This window comes from Syngnathoides biaculeatus, chromosome 8, assembly GCF_019802595.1.
Source record: "Syngnathoides biaculeatus isolate LvHL_M chromosome 8, ASM1980259v1, whole genome shotgun sequence".
NCBI lineage: Eukaryota > Metazoa > Chordata > Actinopteri > Syngnathiformes > Syngnathidae > Syngnathoides > Syngnathoides biaculeatus.
Genome location: NC_084647.1, coordinates 19,962,252 through 19,980,125, shown reverse-complemented (window position 1 = coordinate 19,980,125; position 17,874 = coordinate 19,962,252). Strand labels below are relative to the sequence as shown.

The 17,874-nt window shown below is 43.0% G+C and overlaps 1 protein-coding gene across 13 annotated transcripts in view; it reads right to left on the bottom strand.

The window, feature by feature from the left end:
- The window catches only part of mecom (MDS1 and EVI1 complex locus), a 141,613-nt gene extending 127,348 nt beyond the window's left edge, over positions 1–14,265 (bottom strand). For 4 of the 13 annotated variants that reach the window (XM_061826429.1, XM_061826430.1, XM_061826434.1 and 1 more), the window contains exon 1: positions 5,702–8,015. In XM_061826429.1, coding sequence (XP_061682413.1) covers positions 5,702–5,738 — 37 coding nt within the window. In that variant the 5' untranslated portion in view covers positions 5,739–8,015. Of the gene's footprint in view, positions 1–5,701; positions 8,017–8,056; positions 8,703–8,782; positions 8,891–10,661; positions 10,822–11,010; positions 11,089–11,173; positions 11,236–12,881; positions 13,150–14,085 lie in introns of those variants that run through there. The other 9 variants (XM_061826432.1, XM_061826433.1, XM_061826436.1 and 6 more) reach the window with 8 other exon arrangements.
- Between the last annotated feature and the right edge of the window lie 3,609 nt (positions 14,266–17,874).

The following is a 17,874-nucleotide window of genomic DNA, read 5'->3' as shown; positions in this document are numbered from 1 at the left end:
ACATTTATCCAAGGATTTCCGAAACCACTTCTTCCTCATTCGAGTCGCGACTTGCCAGTCACTCTCAGGACTCATACACTATACTCTATACTGTTGATACAAGAAGTCGTTTTGTCATGAACTCCAATTTTACTCTACATAAAAAAAACATGTTTGTACAAATAAAAGCCTTCCCCCACCTGCAATAGAGCGGATAAACAACCCCAGATTGACAGCATTTCCTACTATGACTGAATTTAGTATTTGGGTGAGCGCCGGACAGCCGCTACCACATCCTATCAGGCATATGCGTTTGCCGCAGCCCAGCCTCAAAGTCAACAAGAAGGCCTTAGCTTTGATCAAGTCTCCTCCCCTCACCGCTCCTGTCTTGTAGGGGTCAGGGGTCACTTGCTTAATGCGTTTTGAGAGTAGACCGGGCACGTTGCAACTGAAAAGTGTACAGTAATCACACAAAGAGGCTGATGTACACACTGCACTCAACTGCTAATATGACAGCACATGCCGATGCCCGATGTGGCGCTTCGTAATCAAAGGCGACTATCTCCCACTCCCAGTCTGGGGTCGCTCGCTCACTTACTTTTGTTAGGCCTCCGGCCAGGGGGATCTACGCGGGGAGATCCCCGAGTCGCGCTGGAACAGGCTGTTATCACCATGTTGGTCAAGCGATTGTTGGACAATTCCTGTTTATGGGAACGTTCCCTTTGCAGTTGAATAATGAGCAAAGCGCCCATTCTTTCTGTCAACACTCAAGGAAAGGAATGAAATACTTGGCAAGGTCCACAGGCTCACGCGTGCTACTTAATTAAACAAACACAACAAGATTAAGATTTTACTAAGACGGTGTATGCATCTGGAATCTAATCACATGATGTTGTTTCTGCTAAATACGTTTGTTAGGGTCACGGTACGGTCTGCAAGAAACAGGTTTAAAAAAAAAAAACTTGATAACTCAATGCTTTACTTCATCTTCAGGTCATGTCGGTCGCTATCCTTCCCACCTTCTTCAATCAATGTAAAAAAAAAACAAAAATTTTTAACAAGTCAAGGAGTGCTACTTTCCCAGTACCTCATGAATGGACTTGGCAGACTGCAACATCAGCAGTCTGTTACTATTTTAAATCCCCAAACAGATATCAGGGGGAATATTTTAAATCAGGAAAGAAAGAAAAAGTACATTTGTCTCAGAGCAATTTGTGATGAGAAAATGGTTCTACGTCAAGTGTTTGATGACTGCGCTGTAAACTTATCTTTACCGTCGATAATGACTTCAGCCTTGGCACCGTATTGGGCTAGACTGGGAGTGCAGACAGACTGCAAGCTTTTGTATGGACTCCCTATCTTTAACTCTCCGACCTTTAGGAGGGACACAAAAGCATAATTGTCTTTTTTTTTCCTTTTTTTTTTAGGAGTAAGGCTCACTCATTGTTCTATGCTGGTACAATTTCCCAATGATAAACACACAGCGGTTCCCAGGCTTGACATGTTGCAGCATAACACCCCTCCCGCTAAGCATCCCCCCCTAGTGTTCCCACACTGCCTTGTCTGGGTTGTTGAAACCTATGCCCCCAAAACAACAACAAAAACACACCACTTGAACCTGCAGACTAAGGGAGTTGGTCGATATAGCAGATGCTAGAACTCTGGGCCCTTGCCTTTTCACCTGAATGCAAGACGATCAGATGGCCGAAAGGTCCCCTTAAGGTGTTCTGTTTAAACGGGACCCTTCCTAGTTCATACACTGAGAAAGAAACCCAGCGGACACAGGACATGTCAAACTGGGTGATAGATGACAACCAGTTATTAATCACTCAAACTTAACTCCCCACCTCTTGCCTGAAGATAGCTGGAATAGGCTCCAGCACTCCCGTGACCCTTGTGAGGATAAGTGCCTCAGAAAATGTTTGGATGGATGGATGGATGGATGGATGGATGAATCGAGACCTCAAATTACCTACTTGCAACCATTTTAGACGTGTGCTTTTTTTTCCCCCCGGTATCAAAATAATTTCTGCAGATGTTTTTTTTTTTTCTTCCCAAAGATGCACACTACATTCCCACAATGCAATGCAGAAGCTGCGGTGCATTGTAGGAGGTCGTGCAACCACAAGAAACCTAACACCGGAAAAAGCTAAAACACTGCACAGTGACTTGCAAACAAACCTACTATTATTTCATCATCGAAAATGGTGTTATCACCCAATTTGTATTTGGCACACTTCCTATTTTGAAACAATCAAAATAAGGTCATTACATCCCTCTTCTGTGGCTCACTAAGACTCGCTAAACCACACCCCTTAAAGGCACATTTCATCACACCTACTTTCAGGGGGACGGGACCGGCCAATTGCAGTAACTAATGTCCATTATAATTTCACTGAGAAAAAAAAGGAACAGTTTTTAAACACGACTCAATCTATCATAACCTGGGATAAACCACCAATGAGTTTCTTTTAAACTGAAAAAGTAGCATCTTTTATGAAAAAAAATAAAATGGGTGCTGAATGACAGATTTACAGGGGTCAACAGTACTACAGTGTTTGCATATGTGTGAGAGACTTTCAGCTATCCATCCATTCATTTTCTTAGCTGCTTATCCTCACGAGGGTCACCGGGAGTGCTGGAGCCTATCCCAGCTGTCAACAGGCATGAGGCGGGGTACACCCTGAACTAGTCGCAGGGGACATAGAGACAAACAGCCGCACTCACAATCACAGCTAGGGGCAATTTAGAGTCTCCAATTAATGTTGCATATTTTTGGGATGTGGGTGGGAACCAGAGTGCCCGGAGAAAACCCACACAGGCATGAGGAGAAAATGCTAACTCCACACTGGCGGGTCCGGGATTGAACCCGGGACCTCAGAATTGTGAGGTGAACGCTTTACCAGCTAATCCACCGTGCCGCCACTTTAAGATATTACACTAATATTTTTGTATTGGTTTATTTCTTTACATTCTTGTTTTTTTCATTGTTTTACATTTATATTTTTACAATCCCATGCTAGCTTTTAGTATTAAAACAACAGCTTGAAGTCATTTCACTTGACTAAAACAGTAAAATCAATTTAATAAATGAGTAAACTGGGGTTATGAGCTTGGGGCAAATGAAGGTATTGCTGCGTAGCAAAAACTGCCATAGTTTGCTATAATTGAAGTACACAATACAGTGGCAGTTCTAGACCAGTTTTAAGAGGTGGGAGGGAGGGGGGGCTGTTCTTTGTGATGGGAGCACAAACACTAATACAAACCCACGTCGTCTAAAGTGATTTGTTCATTGTGTTCATTAATTGTATTAGTTTTGTATTTTGGGGGAAGTGGGTGGAGGCAGTGTTTTCTAAAGCCTGAACGGGGACTAATCGAGTCAACGTGACTTGGGGTGGAGGGTGCATGAGTGTTTGGGGGACATGCACAGTGTTGAGGTGCCACTAGTACCTCCCCGCACCCCGCAGAATTGCCACTGATAACATTGCTGCTGTTAGCACCGAGAAAAAGAGCAAAACAATATTAATAATTTGAACCATTTACAGGCTGCCTCAATATTTTTCAATATTAAATTGATGTCGAACATAATGGAACATGGAGGACTCTGATTGCAGATCACGCACGCTAACATACACACACGCACATGCTTCAGGACAGCGACACCTGTTGAATGGGGTCTCTGCCCCCACCCCACCACACACACACACACGGCCCCGTCTATGAACCATTCCGGCCCATTGCACCAGACGAGCGAGACGTAGCACTTACAGCCTCTCAGTAGCCAACATCCACCCCCACCCCCAAAAAAGACACGACCATCACTTCATCCAATGGAATATCCGCATTCCTGCAGATGTGTTGAAACACAGACACATTCATTCACTTTCATCGCGAGCCTCCATTTACATGCCGAGGAATGAAATATGGGATGTTGAGCTTGAACAGGGTCGCCATCAGTCCGCTCTTTTCTGCACCTCCCCTGGCCTGCAGTTCACCGCAGATTTGGACTAAAATCATTTCACTGGAAACGGGAGGCGCGTTTTTTTGCGGCGCGCGGCATTGCGCGTGGACGCACGCACGCACCTTCGGCCAATCTCGCTTTACGTTTCGCGGCTCCTCCGCTAAACGCGCACGTTGAACGCATTTCAGCAGCAGGGCTCTTATGGGGGCTCCGGGAGCTTAAACGTCGGCTGCTGACGCTGCGCAGAGCCGGCGACAGGCAGGGGGGCCACCGCTGGGCCCCCTCCTCTGGGGATGCGCACCCTCCTCACACGTGATTCAACCCAATGTAAAGTCCGTTTTGAAGTCCATGCGTACGTCTCACCACAATGTATACAATTAAAGTACTGACTAATTTATTTCCCTGCGTGGGGGGGGGGTGCGGGGGTATTCAGTACATCATATTGTATAATGTGGAAAAATTTGGAGTTGAACATGTGCAACGCATGTTGCAATAGGAAGTTGCTGTCATGCACGCAGAGGATGAGAAGGGGCATTTTTAAATGTTTATTCAAAAAGAACGTGATTTTGTCTTTATTCTCCATAAATTAAAAAGATTTCAAACATTTAAAAGGATGTTGCATAAATTACATTCACTCATCGTTTGCTCTTCAATGCCGACATTCGTTCGAGAAACACGTTGATTGCAAATGTGTTTATATTTTTATGAATAAATATGAACATAAATATAGGCTACTTATACAATACGCACTTTTAATATTTAAGACCAATGACATCCCCCAAATGACGAAATATCCACTTTCAAATAAGACATATACAAATATAAAAGGAAACGTTACTGTATTGGTTCTCACATTTGGAGAAAAAGTAAATTAGATTTAACAGCTTTATTGTGTGGGGAGGGGGTGAATAATCAATGCTGATTTATTGAAGTAGCTCAATATAATCCGTCTCTGTGCATAAATTCTTACAGCAATTTTTATGTGAGTAATCTATAGATTTAATGTCAAGAAAGGCCTTTACCCGTTGTATCAAATTCAGCATTGGGGTGTATCGAAATTATTGTCATATGTAACATTTGTTATACAAGGCCAAAACGTAAATGACAGCGGATTGGTGCAACTCAACAACGACGTTGGCCATTTTACTTTCGATTTGTACCATTTTTCACATTCAACTTTACTCACTAAGACCTCCAAGTTTGGCATGCGCGGTTATAAACAAGAACTTTCGTTGATACGAGAACATTTACCATGTGTGCAGCGCACTCGCACGCACGCACGCACACACACGAACAAACACTCACACACGCTCGCACACACACACGCACGCACACACACACACACACACAACAAGAATCAAATCTCGATTTCTTGCTCATTTGCGCCGGTCCCCCTCCACGCCGCTCCCACGTCTCGACCTGCAGCCCACATCAGCAGCGCTGCAGCGCACCAATCAGTCTGCCCACGCACGAGGGGGATTTTTCCACCTCCCGTGGGTTACACGAGAGCGCCCACTACATGCTGCGAGCACGTCCAGGACTTGCAAACTTCCTCCATCGCTTCTCCCTCAACTTTTTTTTTTTTTCTAAACTCCGGATTTTAGCGCGTGACAGCGTCCCGATGTTTTATCCTTGGATCTTTAATCCTGCGAATCTCGATTTCTCTCTGACTTATTAAGAGTTCCGAAGTGAACAAAAACAGCAGTTGATCGGGTGACATGTTTTAAAAGTAGAAGGGAAAAAAAGGGATGTTGCACCTACTTGTGGCCAGTTTCCGTGCCCTGCCTTTGGACCTCATGGTGCCAGTCTCTCGGCGTGGGTTTGTTTGGATTTTTTCTCGGATCCTGTTTTCTCCCGTTTCCCCCCCCACCCCTCGCTTCTATGCTTTTTTTCCCTTTCCTGGAGGTTTCTCAATCCCAAACGCCGCTATCTCTCCAGCATTGTCAATCCGGACACCTTCGCACATGCGCACAAGCCTCCGAGCCGCTGCCGGCTGCACGTGCCCGACAAAGTTTTGGGGGAGATGGATCTTTTCCTTGTGTGTGTATGTGTGTGTGTTTGGGGGGAGGGGGGTGAACCTGAAGCGGTCAAGATGCACGTCGCGGATGTTTGTGTGCGTGTCCCCCACATCCCTCCGCCCCTCAGCCCACGGAGCGAGACTTTTGCAATCTGTATAAAAACGTTACGTTGTTGCTCCTGTTTTGAGGTTTATTCAATTGAGCACCCGAGACAGTTTGTCATTTCTGAAATGTTAATTTTCAATTATTATTATTATTCCGTTAGCTGTTTTTTTTTGTATTGTCATTTGTGGAATTGTCAAATAATTTTTGTAAAACTGTATATCCACTGCGGCCATTCATAATAAAGGGTGACCCTTTTCATCAGGCACATTAATTACTCTTCAATGAAATTACAACGTATGGTTTTGTTATTAAAGAGAGCACAGGTTAAATTGTGCGGTAATGCCGAGCGGGGCAACTGCTACCCCCCCCCCCCCTTCCGTGAGCATGCACACTTTTTTTGGGGGTGTGCTGGAAATTATATTGTAATGCGGCTATCATTAATCCCACTTTGAAACGCTTCGTTTACGGTACATTGTATCTTTATGTAATTTATGGAGGATGGAAGAATAACTCAATCAAATTTAAGGGAAAAACGACTAGATCCAGTAGAATGACACAACTTTAGTTATTATTTAATAGACGAATTAAAAAATATTCCCTCATTCTGCCGTCTGTACCAAACATGAAGGTAAGTGCTAATTAATTAAGCCTGAATGACGTTCAAATGATCCCATAATTGGTTTGTGGAGGGTATCGATTTGGAGCCCCCCGAGGTTGTCATCCAGCCAAACAAAATAAAAACATTTTGACAAAAGCCAAAACATCCTGCGCGCCATTACATTAAAAGATCGCTTTAAAGGGAAATCCTCATTTGCACGACCCCCCTCCCCCCAAAACAACAACAATTGTTTCATTACTCTCCACTGTAAAAAAAAAAAAAGAAAAAAAGAAAAAAAGAAATAAAAAATAAACTACCGCTGGTTGAGGCTCCCCCCCCCCCTCATCAAAAAGATATTTTAAAAATACTAATTTTGCTTTGCCATTTCATTTTGACATTTAGTCTGCTTGTTTTTATCGCCTCTGTAACGCATTTGATGCGAATGTTTTGGCCTCACTCTTTCAGTGACGTTTCCTTATTTGATCACTATTATTCGTCCAACCATTGACAGGAGAATGTAAACATGGATTTTGTCTCTGCTAATAAACCAATTTATGTCCTTATAGCTGTCCTCTTTGTCCTTTGAAATTTGGGAACGAACAATGTATGTGATTCGTTTTTTGTCGTCAATATTTTTTAATGGTGAAATAAGCATCCCAAAAAAAAGGGATAGATGCTCTTGTCTTTACACGTTCATACGTGTTGGAAAAACACCCCTTCTTTTCCAAAGTGTACTAAATTAATTGGAATCACGTGTCAAGTCACACAGCGTATTATTGTTGCAAACGAAATTAATCGAGTTTGACAGATTTGGACAATTAACTTCTCGCAAGAGCAGTTTTACGGAGGAAATGAAATTCGGTTTGTGTGCCATTATAGTGCTGAAATCGTGTAGCCTGCACAATCCCCTAAATCATCATTTGTATGTATTTTTCATTTTTTATACACCTCTATGAGGGCCCCTTCCTGATCATATCTCTCGTATCTTGGCTGCTCTATGAATCTACATATTGTCACCTGATGATGCAGTCGTAACTTTGTAATTATAATATAAAAGAAGAGAGGGGGCCGTTGCTTTTGCAGATGTTTCTGTATGCAAGTTTTGAAATATGCGCTCATATTTCATCATTGCAGAATGTTGGACGTGAACGAGACACAAGGTTGGCGCAATGCTTTCGACTATACTGCCCTCTCGTGTCTGCTTTGTGTTCTGTTTGAGGACCACGAGCTGGCTGAGGAGGAGCACCAGAAAGTTTCCGGTAAAAGGCCTTAAATCCTAAATATCAATATCCATTTGATAAAACGCATTTTAACCACGTGACGTTGCTAATCTTGTGTCATGTGCACAAAACGCACCACAAACTGCTTTTAGACGATGTGGCTTGTAGGTGTTACCTGACAAATGAACCTCGCCAAGGTGCTCCTGGCGCCCCTTTGAACCAACAGCGCCCACACAAATCCACGTGATGTTTCCAACTCATCCCCATCAATCTAGTTGATGCTCCGGTTGCATCCGCTCTGCGATCTCACAGACGTCAAGACAAGAAATCAATAAGACAGTCGATCAGCTTTTATTTATCTTCGTTTCCTGTAACAGCGCAAAGCAAAATCCAAGTTAAATTCCCGGTTGTGGGGCAGTTAACGGTACTTACAAATTGATGAGATACTTCCCTGCAATAGAAGCTCGGTCGTCAGGTCGCCAGTGTTTTGTTTTTTTGTTTGTTTTTTTTAATAAAATAGATGGAGGGGTGCCCAAAACAACATCTTGGTGAAGCCGTTTGTTCTTTTGCACGAGAACACAAAAGCATTTTTCACCAATTGAGGGAAACAATGTTGGTCGGTAGCTATGGGAACAAATGTTGCCACGGAACTATTTTAGGCTTGCAGTCCCAGCGACACTCGTGTGGTTGGTGGAAGTCCATAACGAGGCGGCCATGATGGCGCCGTTCAAACACATTTCCGCCTTTTCTGTTTCCTCAATGTCATAATCCAACTTTTCAATAGCTCACTCCCTGGTTCTTTTATTGTACCTCTTTTTGCCCTGCAAAAAAACAAAAAGAAGATGACTTTGCATAGATCACGAGTTGATGCTGTTGCATCCACGTCGAGCGTCCCACTTACGTAGTTGTGGCGACAGGACCAGTCTGGATGTTGCTGGGCGTGAAGTCTCCTCTCTTCCTCGGCTTGCTCATAGTACTTGGCCTTCTCTTTATCAGGCAGTAAATGCCACTGTTTTCAAATATTACATTTAGGATGAAGCACACATACAAACACACAAATGTCAGAGAGATATTTTCTACACATGAGATTGGAGAATATTCTATGTGGCTGCAAGGAAGTTATAAAATGGGTCAAAATTACCAGCACAAGGATGTTTTTACTCATCTTGTATACTTGATTAATCAAAGAGGTAGAATTGTCTTGACACTCTGAAGAGAGGTCTTGGCCACATATCTGCGTATCTTTTCCCTCCATTGTGACTAAAATCGGCAAAGGCCCAATTGTCAGATGTCACTCAAAGATCCTGAGCGATTATCGTGTGGCGTGGTGGACTGAGATTTTCCCTTCCCCATCAGTTGTGGCACATAAGTAGGAATGGACCTTTCCGACCCGTCAATCACTCGTACAATAATAGCCAATCAGATAGCTGGATTGTCTTAACCCCTGGCTTGACACGCCCCTCTCGCCATATTGTCCCACAAGCAATGCTGGTTGTCACTAGCGTGCGCTTGGAAGAGTTAATGTTACGAAGAAAATGGTCCTCAGATGCGCTTGGGGAACGTCCATTTCTGATGAAAGATATCCTGCTAGATTACAAGGGGCCCGGTTGATTCATTTTCCAAAGCCTAAAACACAGTTGACGAAGTGTTTACGATACATTAAGGCTTGCAGTGTGGACAATATCAACAAACACAAGACTGTATGTTCGAAGGTAAGTGAGGAAGAAGTATCTTCTCTGAGTTTGATTTCATTATTATCAGTATTTCTTTATACATTGCAGGAGAACAACTTTCACTTTGTTAGTGTATCACTGACCTGCTGAATGAAGTGTGTCATGTTTTTTGCCAAAGAGTCAGGTTAGTGATACGTAAATGCGCAATGTCATGCAAGAGAAATGTCTATTTACCTATTTGTATCATATTGGACTTTTCAGACAGAGCACTGGGTTCCATTATGAGCCAAGTCAAATGAATACACCCACTCACTTATAAAGACTACAACGATATTACTCGCGATCTTTCCAAGTAAACAGTACTCACCCTGCTTTACATGCAGAGTACGATTCCACTATTTCATCCTGTTGGACTTCAATATGAAGTTTGTGAAGGGTCAAACTTTTTTTGCATCGATCACCAACATTTCACTGTAACTCTAACATTGTGTCCTGCTCCGTCCAAAATCTTAATTGCGTGTATGTATCCTTGCGTGAAATGGTTGAGACCGCTCTGTAGAACTCTCTTGGACAAGTGTTGACACATTTGGCAAAAAGCACACTGCAATATTATCTGGAATACGCGATAGAGAACCGACTTAAAACATGTTGCGTTCAATCGCCATTTTGGAAGCTTGTGGGACATGGCTAAGGGGGCGGAGATTAAGATCGCCATCGGAAAGGTCCATTGTCAGATGTCACTCAAAGATCCTGAGTGATTATCGTGTGGTGTGGTGTGGTGTGGTGTACTGAGATTTTCCCTTCCCCATCAGTTGTGGCAGATCAACTCCACATTTGTGGTGTTGTCAGTGGTGGTTCTAGTGGGGCCCGGTGGCCACATAAGACTGTGGTTGGCCTCCCCAGTACCCCAAGTCTGTTTGTGACCGAACGTTGAAGATTTGAATGTACAAGGCTCGTTTTCATGACTGGTCTTGTCTAAAATTGATCTAGAACCACGTCTTAAAAATCATCCTTCCTTTCCTCAAACTTTGTCCTTACAGCCTGACCTCCTGCCCCACCCCCCTCTAAAAAAAAAAAAAACCTGATTTGCAGAGTGTGAGCATTTACCATCTTTCCTAAGGTTTCATTTATGACTGCAATATTCGTTGAGGCGGACTTGGCCTTGACCGCCTGCCGATGTTCCTTCGAGAACAACATGAAGGCGTTTAGAGGCTTCTTGACATATGTTTGCTCTGTTAATTGGTCTTCCACTTTTTTAGTTTTCCTCCTGGAACAAAATTAAGAGTGTTGGATGCAGCCCACGTGTCACGCATTGAAGATACCAATTTTAGACAAATGGAATATGATCAAACCTCTAAAACAATGTAAATAAATAACTACCCAGAAAGCGGGGGGGGAGTAACTTTTGTTTATGGCATTTGATTTGCTACTGCTGACTAAAAAATGGTCTCCTCACTTGATCTTGGGAATGTTGGCAGGAGGCGGAGCAGCAATGTTTGACGGCGCCGTAACTTTGTATAAAAGCTCGCCGTTCCTAAACAAAGAGACATTCAGCCACAACGAGACTCGCACATGTGTGGAAATTTGCGGGGAATATTTCAAAACTGGTGTGCACTTACAGTAATCCCACAGGACGCATATTCATGCCGTTGGGCAGCATCACCTCCGGTACAAAGTTTGTCTGAGTGTAGAACGGATAAGGCAACTGTTTACATGGAAGCCCTTGGAAAGCATTTGTATTCTATAGTATTTCTTGCATGAAAAATTATGACACAAAATATGCTGAGTAACACCTGATGTGTTCGCCAAATGTCTGTTTTCGTGATGCCTACGGCCGTTGTTAAAGGCCAGCGGTTCTCAACTCGTCACCCTCTGACCCGGATTATCTCGTGGTTGCAAAGTTGCGACCCACTTCCATTTGACTTTATTAACCCCTGAAAACAGTTTATTATTATTTTAAATACCATTACAAGTGAATTTGCTGTCCTGCCAAAGGGCAAAGATGTCCTCAGTACTATACTGAAAAAAGTCAAAGTAGGAATGCATGCACATTATTTTTTTTTCCTTACTTGCTGTCTGCGACCCACCCCAAATGCATCTGCAACACATTCATTAAAAGTGATCGAAAAGATTTGTTCACTGAATCATTGAGTGCTTCGTCATTGAGTTTACGATTCAGCCCTGAGGCTGACATGACTCAAAAAACATTTACTTACTGAGGGATGCGCACTCTATTGATGGGTTACACAATAAATCATTCGAGGAGACGTGGTTTTACTTTGAGTGCTTGACTTTGCTGTGAAAGAGTATTTCTACCTTTCTCATATGATTATTATTTTCCAAAAAATTGAGAACCCCTGGTCTACAGTGAGCCGGAAGGAAAAAAAAAATCAACTTTCCCCACCACTGAAACTGTAATGATTATTGTTTTTGCACACAATTATATTGCACAAGGCGGTATGGTGGTGCAGCTGGAAAGCATTGGCCTCACATTTCGGTGGCCCCGGGTTCGATCCCGGACCCGTCTGTGTGTAGTTTGCATGTTCTCCCCGTGCCTGGGTGGGTTTTCTCCAGGCACTCCGGTTTCCTCCCACATCACCAAAACACACAATATTAATTGGACATTCTACATTGCCCCTAATGTGGCTGTTGTCTGTCTCCATGTGCCCTGCAATTGGCTGGCAACCAGTTCAGGGTGTACCCTGCCTCCTGCCCGTTGACAGCTGGGATAGGCACCAGCACACCCCCGACCCTCGTGAAGATAAGTGGCGGAGCCATATTGAAATTAAAGTGTAATTTTTTTTTTTTAATAACTGCTGGATGGAATTTTTTCCCCCATTTACCCCTATACCTATGTATCGTGTGCACTATTGACTTTTGTCAGTTTTTGGAAATGAAAGTGTAAAGGTTTTTTATAACTGCTGGATGGAACATTTTTTTCCCCCCCATTTTCCCTATACCTATGTTTCGTGTGCACTATTGACTTTCGTCACTTTTTGGGTGGAAAAAAAAAAAATTGATGGATGGCTATGTTGCACAATACACATCAAACAAACAAACAAACGTCTTCTCTATTCCTGCATTTGCAATTTGGCTTTACTCTTGATTAGAATCTTCTACTCACCTAATATCATATAAAAAAAAAAGATGTTTTGTATTATGTATGTAGCGAAGTATTTAATGTGAGAACATTGCATGGCAAGTGTCAAAAAAAAAGATGATTGCTTCTCCCCTGGGTTTGCTGATCGCTATTTGCACGCAATCCTCGCTGCACGCGCACTGTATTTTATCTCTGCAGTGCTGTCACGGTACCGTCTTTTGGCTCACCTGGCCATTGATATGGGAGAGCGTCTCAATGCTCTGGGGCAGCGGCTGGAGATTCTGGTGATTCATTGGGACAAAGTGCATGCTGGGAGCAGCCATCACAGGCGTTGGCTGCATGTAACTGTTTTGTATGGGAACAAAGCCATTATAGCCCCTCTGCTGGCCGCTTAGCGCCTGAGGGTTGGTGTTGTACCTTGGCCCATCAGGTCGTGACGGCTGAGCAGCATTTTGAGGAAGACATTTTGCTGTGAAACTAGGCATTTCCATATCTCTGCAAAAAAAAAAAAAAAAAAAAAAAACACACTCCCTTGATAACGTTTCCTAGGAGAAAACGCCGACCGCATACAATGAAGTTACATAAGTTGTCAACATCTAAGGCCGGCAAGGACACTTTTAAGACATCCACTGTGACTCTGCAATGATGTTTTTTTTTTTTATTCTGCCCAATTTTTTCCTCTCTCAAAATTACATAACCCCACAAATTCACACCGCAGCCAACTGCCTCCACACACACACACAAAGGCAATCTGCTGAAAATGTGTAAACATCTCCTGAGTGACACCATTGAGAATTACTGTCAATCCTTTTGATGCCTTTTAATTGTCTTTGAATCGTGCCTTTCGTAAAATCCTGTCAAATCTGTCAAGCTTTTCCCCAGCAACAAAACCCAAAATAAAAGCTTGTCAGTTTGTTTTGCAACATTTTCACATTTCTGAAACATAACAGCAACAGATGTGACTGCGCATTAACTCAGAGCGAACCTGCCGAGCCAATGTACGTTTCGCAGTATCTCTCCTTTTACTTTGATACATTGGAGCGATGTTTGAAGATCAGACGTCAAATGCCCAAGTCACCTTTACCCCAGTCATCACATCTGCTAAATGTCATTGCTTGTCATTCTAAATTATTACAGTCCTTCATTTGGAACAGCAAGGTATTCCAAATTCATTTCTGCAGGATTTTTTTTTTAGATGGTTTGTCTGCAAATAAGATTGGTCGACTATTTGGGCAGGGTAAAACTCAAGAGTGATAAATATCTAAAAGTCAATTAGAAGCATGTATTTATTTGATAAGCATTTAACAGATTTGACATTTCAAGAACAGCTGTTGAGGTCGATTTAAAAGTTTAAAGCGTACATTTTCATTGTGTCAAGAAAATACAGTACAAGCAATGAATAATCAATGATTGCTTCTTAGAAGTACTTACTCGGGTCGCTCTCAATGTAGGTTTTGTACCTTAGTTCAAATTGTCAAGACCGGCTTGGGCTTCTCTGCCTCCAAATCCATCTGCTGCTGGGTATTTTCCTGCCGCGACTGGCTCGAGAGAGCCTGCTGCTCACTGATATGAACACTGCCGAAATCAAGACTGCTGTCAAAGACTTCAAAGAAGCGATGGCCTTTCGTGTGTGATCTTGCCGTACTTTGAGACATCATGCACATGATGCTACAATTCTTTATATAAGTATGATGTGCTACTTTCAAATTTGAGGGTTGCGGGGGAAGGAGGGGGCCTTGGGGTCAAAAGTTTCTTTGCAGGTGTAACCTGGGCTTGAATTCATTTTAAAAGTAAATCTCGGCGAGAGGCATTGTGATTTAAGTTTACGACACTTTTTGGAGCCAAGAATAAAAACAGTTTTGTCACCACGGGCGAAGACCCAAAGGTACTACCTTTGCAGGGAATAGGTCAAGTACCACCACAGCCGGAGAAGCAGCATCGGGATGATCAGGGTGGGGTAAAAAGAAGGCCAAAAAAAAAAACAGACATGAAAAGTTTGTTGTCAAAATGTCTTAACTTGCATGTATTAATAATTGTCATAAGGCATTACAGGGCTCAAGACCAAAATAACTTCTTCAGTTAGATGAGTTACTGTCACGTTATGATCCAGTTTTACGTGCCATACGAGCTGAGTAACTCAAAGCAAGTGCACTGATCTCTGTGGCAAACACAAAAAGTGTTCAAAACTATCCTAACAGAAGCTGCGACTACTTTGTCATCTTCGACTCAACACCGGACGTCTCCCTCACTTTTGTCAAAATGTGCACACCAAGATGTAGAAACGGGTGTGCATTTTCTTCTTGCACGAGTAAAAAAAAAAGATGAGTTTGGCACAAAGGCATTATTACATCACTATAGAAGACGGCACAGTGGAGCAGCTGTATAGCGTTGGCCTCACAGTTCTGAGGACCGGGGTTTAAGTCCTGGCCCTGCCTGTGTGGAGTTTGCATGTTCTCCCCGTGCCTGCGTGGGTTTTCTCCGGGCACTCCGGTTTCCTCCCACATCCCAAAATCATGCAACATTAATTGGACACTCTAAATTGCCCCTAGGTGTGATTCTAAGTGCGAATGGTTGTTTGTTTCTATGCACCCTGCGATTGGCTGGCAACCAGTTCAGGTTGCAACCCGCCTCCTGCCCGGTGACACCTGGGATTGGCTTCAGCACACCTGCAACCCTCGTGAGGATAACCGCCTCAGAAAATGAATGGATGAACAATAGAAGCTATTGGCTATGTGTCCTGCTTTCTATCAGTATCAAAAGAAAGATTGTTTTGGAACAGCAATGTAACAAAGGAGCCTTGGCACAATAAAGGCCCGGTAAAGGGTAAAGGTTAACTTGTTACATAAAAGCATCCAAAGTCTGCCCTTGTACCATGTTAGTTAATTTCGATAAGAGTAACTGTAAGCATAATTGTTAGTAGCAGCAGGCAACTACGTATGTGAGAATGATGCCAATATTGCAGCCAATGTTCTTCCAATGATATTTTTTCCATGTTCTACGTTGATTATGTCATCAACAAGCCAGCGGATGATGTATCCTTTCACATTTGCAGTCATTCTTGAATTTGCCATTATGGCAAAACATTGTATGCAAAAACCCGTCCGTGTGAAGGCAAAGCACGTGTCATGACCTGTCATGTCCTGTTTAGCTCTCAAGTGTTTTACCATTTCTCTCTGCTCGATTTAAGCACGCCCACCTTAATAGCTAATCTGTTAGCCTGCCTGCTCCCCCAGGCACAGACGTGCTTCAAATCAGCAATCACATCAATTAATTTTTTTAAGACTCTTAACCAATGAGCACACTGCTAGCATCTATTTGACATGCAGCTACTCTTCTTCTTCCATTTTTTTTCTTCTTTGCGTGCTTGTTGTGATACTTTTAAGTAGTGCTCCCTACTTTTCTGGCAGAGGTACCACAATTGGATAAAATTGGCCCTTCAAAACAAGATGACACATTCGTGGTCCTCTTTTTATTTGATACCTTGAAATGAAATCTATTTATATTTGTGTTTTTTTTTCATTATTTGTTCGACTCACTAGAAATGCTTGTTGACAAGAAAATAGTTGTGTATGTGCAATGTAAATGTCAGAAATATGCAGTTTATTATCGATCCATCCATTTTCTTCACCGCTTATCCTCACAGGTGTCGCAAGTAGTGTTGGAGCCTATTCCAGGTGTCAATGGGCAGGGTACACCCTGAACTGGTTGCCAGTCAATTGCAGGCCACATAGAGAGAAACAGCCACACTCACAATCACACCTAGGGGCAATTTAGAGTGTCCAATTAATTTTGAATGTTTTTGGGATGTGAGAGGAAACCAGAGTGCCCGGACAAAACCCACGCAGGCATGGGGAGAACATGTAAACTCCACACAGGCCGGTCCAGAATTGAACCTGGGACCTCAGAACTCTGAGGCCAATGCTTTCCAGCTGAGCCACCATGCCGCCCAATGTCACAAATGTTTATTATAATAAAGGAAACCAAATGCTCATTCATGATTAATATTTATTGTTATGTAGGATATTAGATTATTTCTTGCAGTCTTGAGAAATATTTTGCTGCTAAAATGACTCAAAATGACTGAATAGTCAGAGTGTAGGATTTTCGACTTCACCCAAGACTTGCCTGTCTCGATTTTGGGACTTGTTAGACTGGAATCCCCTTGGATTAGACTGGAATCCCCTTGGACCATGATGTTCGCAGATGATATTGTCATATGCAGTGAAAGCAGGGAGAATGCAGTTGGAAAGATGGAGACATGCACTGGAAAGGAGAGGAATGAAGATTAGCCGAAGTAAAACAGAATATATGTGCGTGAATGAGAAAAGTAGAGGGGGAAGAGTGAGGCTACAGGGAGAAGAGATAGCGAGGGTGGACGACTTCAAATACTTGGGGTCAACAATCCAGAGCAATGGTGAGTGTGGTAAGGAAGTGAAGAAACGGGTCCAAGCAGGTTGGAGCAGCTGGCGAAAGGTGTCTGGTGTCTTATGTGACAGAAGAGTCTCTGCTTGGATGAAGGGCAAAGTTTACAAAACAGTGGTGAGGGCGGCCATGATGTACGGATTAGAGACGGTGGCACTGAAGAAACAACAGGAAGCAGAAATGGAGGTGGCAGAAATGAAGATGTTGAAGTTCTCGCTCGGAGTGACCAGGTTGGATAGGATTAGAAATGAGCTCATTCGAGGGACAGCCAAAGTTGGATGTTTTGGAGACAAGATTCGAGAGAGCAGACTTCGATGGTTTGGAGATGTCCAGAGGTGAGAGAGTGAGTATATTGGTGGTAGGGTGCTGAGGATGGCGCTGCCAGACAAAAGGGCGAGAGGAAGACCAAAGAGAAGGTTTATGGATGTCGTGAGGGAAGACATGAGGGCAGTTGTTGTTAGAGAGGAAGATGCAGGAGATAGGCTAACATGGCAAAAGATGACACGTTGTGGCGACCCCTAACGGGACAAGCCGAAAGGAAAAGAAGAAGAAGAGATCAAAGATTTGGAACTTGTGACTTGCAACGACTTGGTCTGGCTTCTGTTATCTAGTATTGTGTATGACGTAGAGGCTGACATTTTCAAAATAACCACGTTTCTAATCTGCACATGTCCCTGCCAGTACTGATTGGGAATTTTCTTTTTTTGTTAATTTCATTTTTACTTGTTACTCATTATCATTTTGGCAAGGTTCTGTTCCATGTTATTGCACTTAAAATCAAATGTTTGGTTACTGATA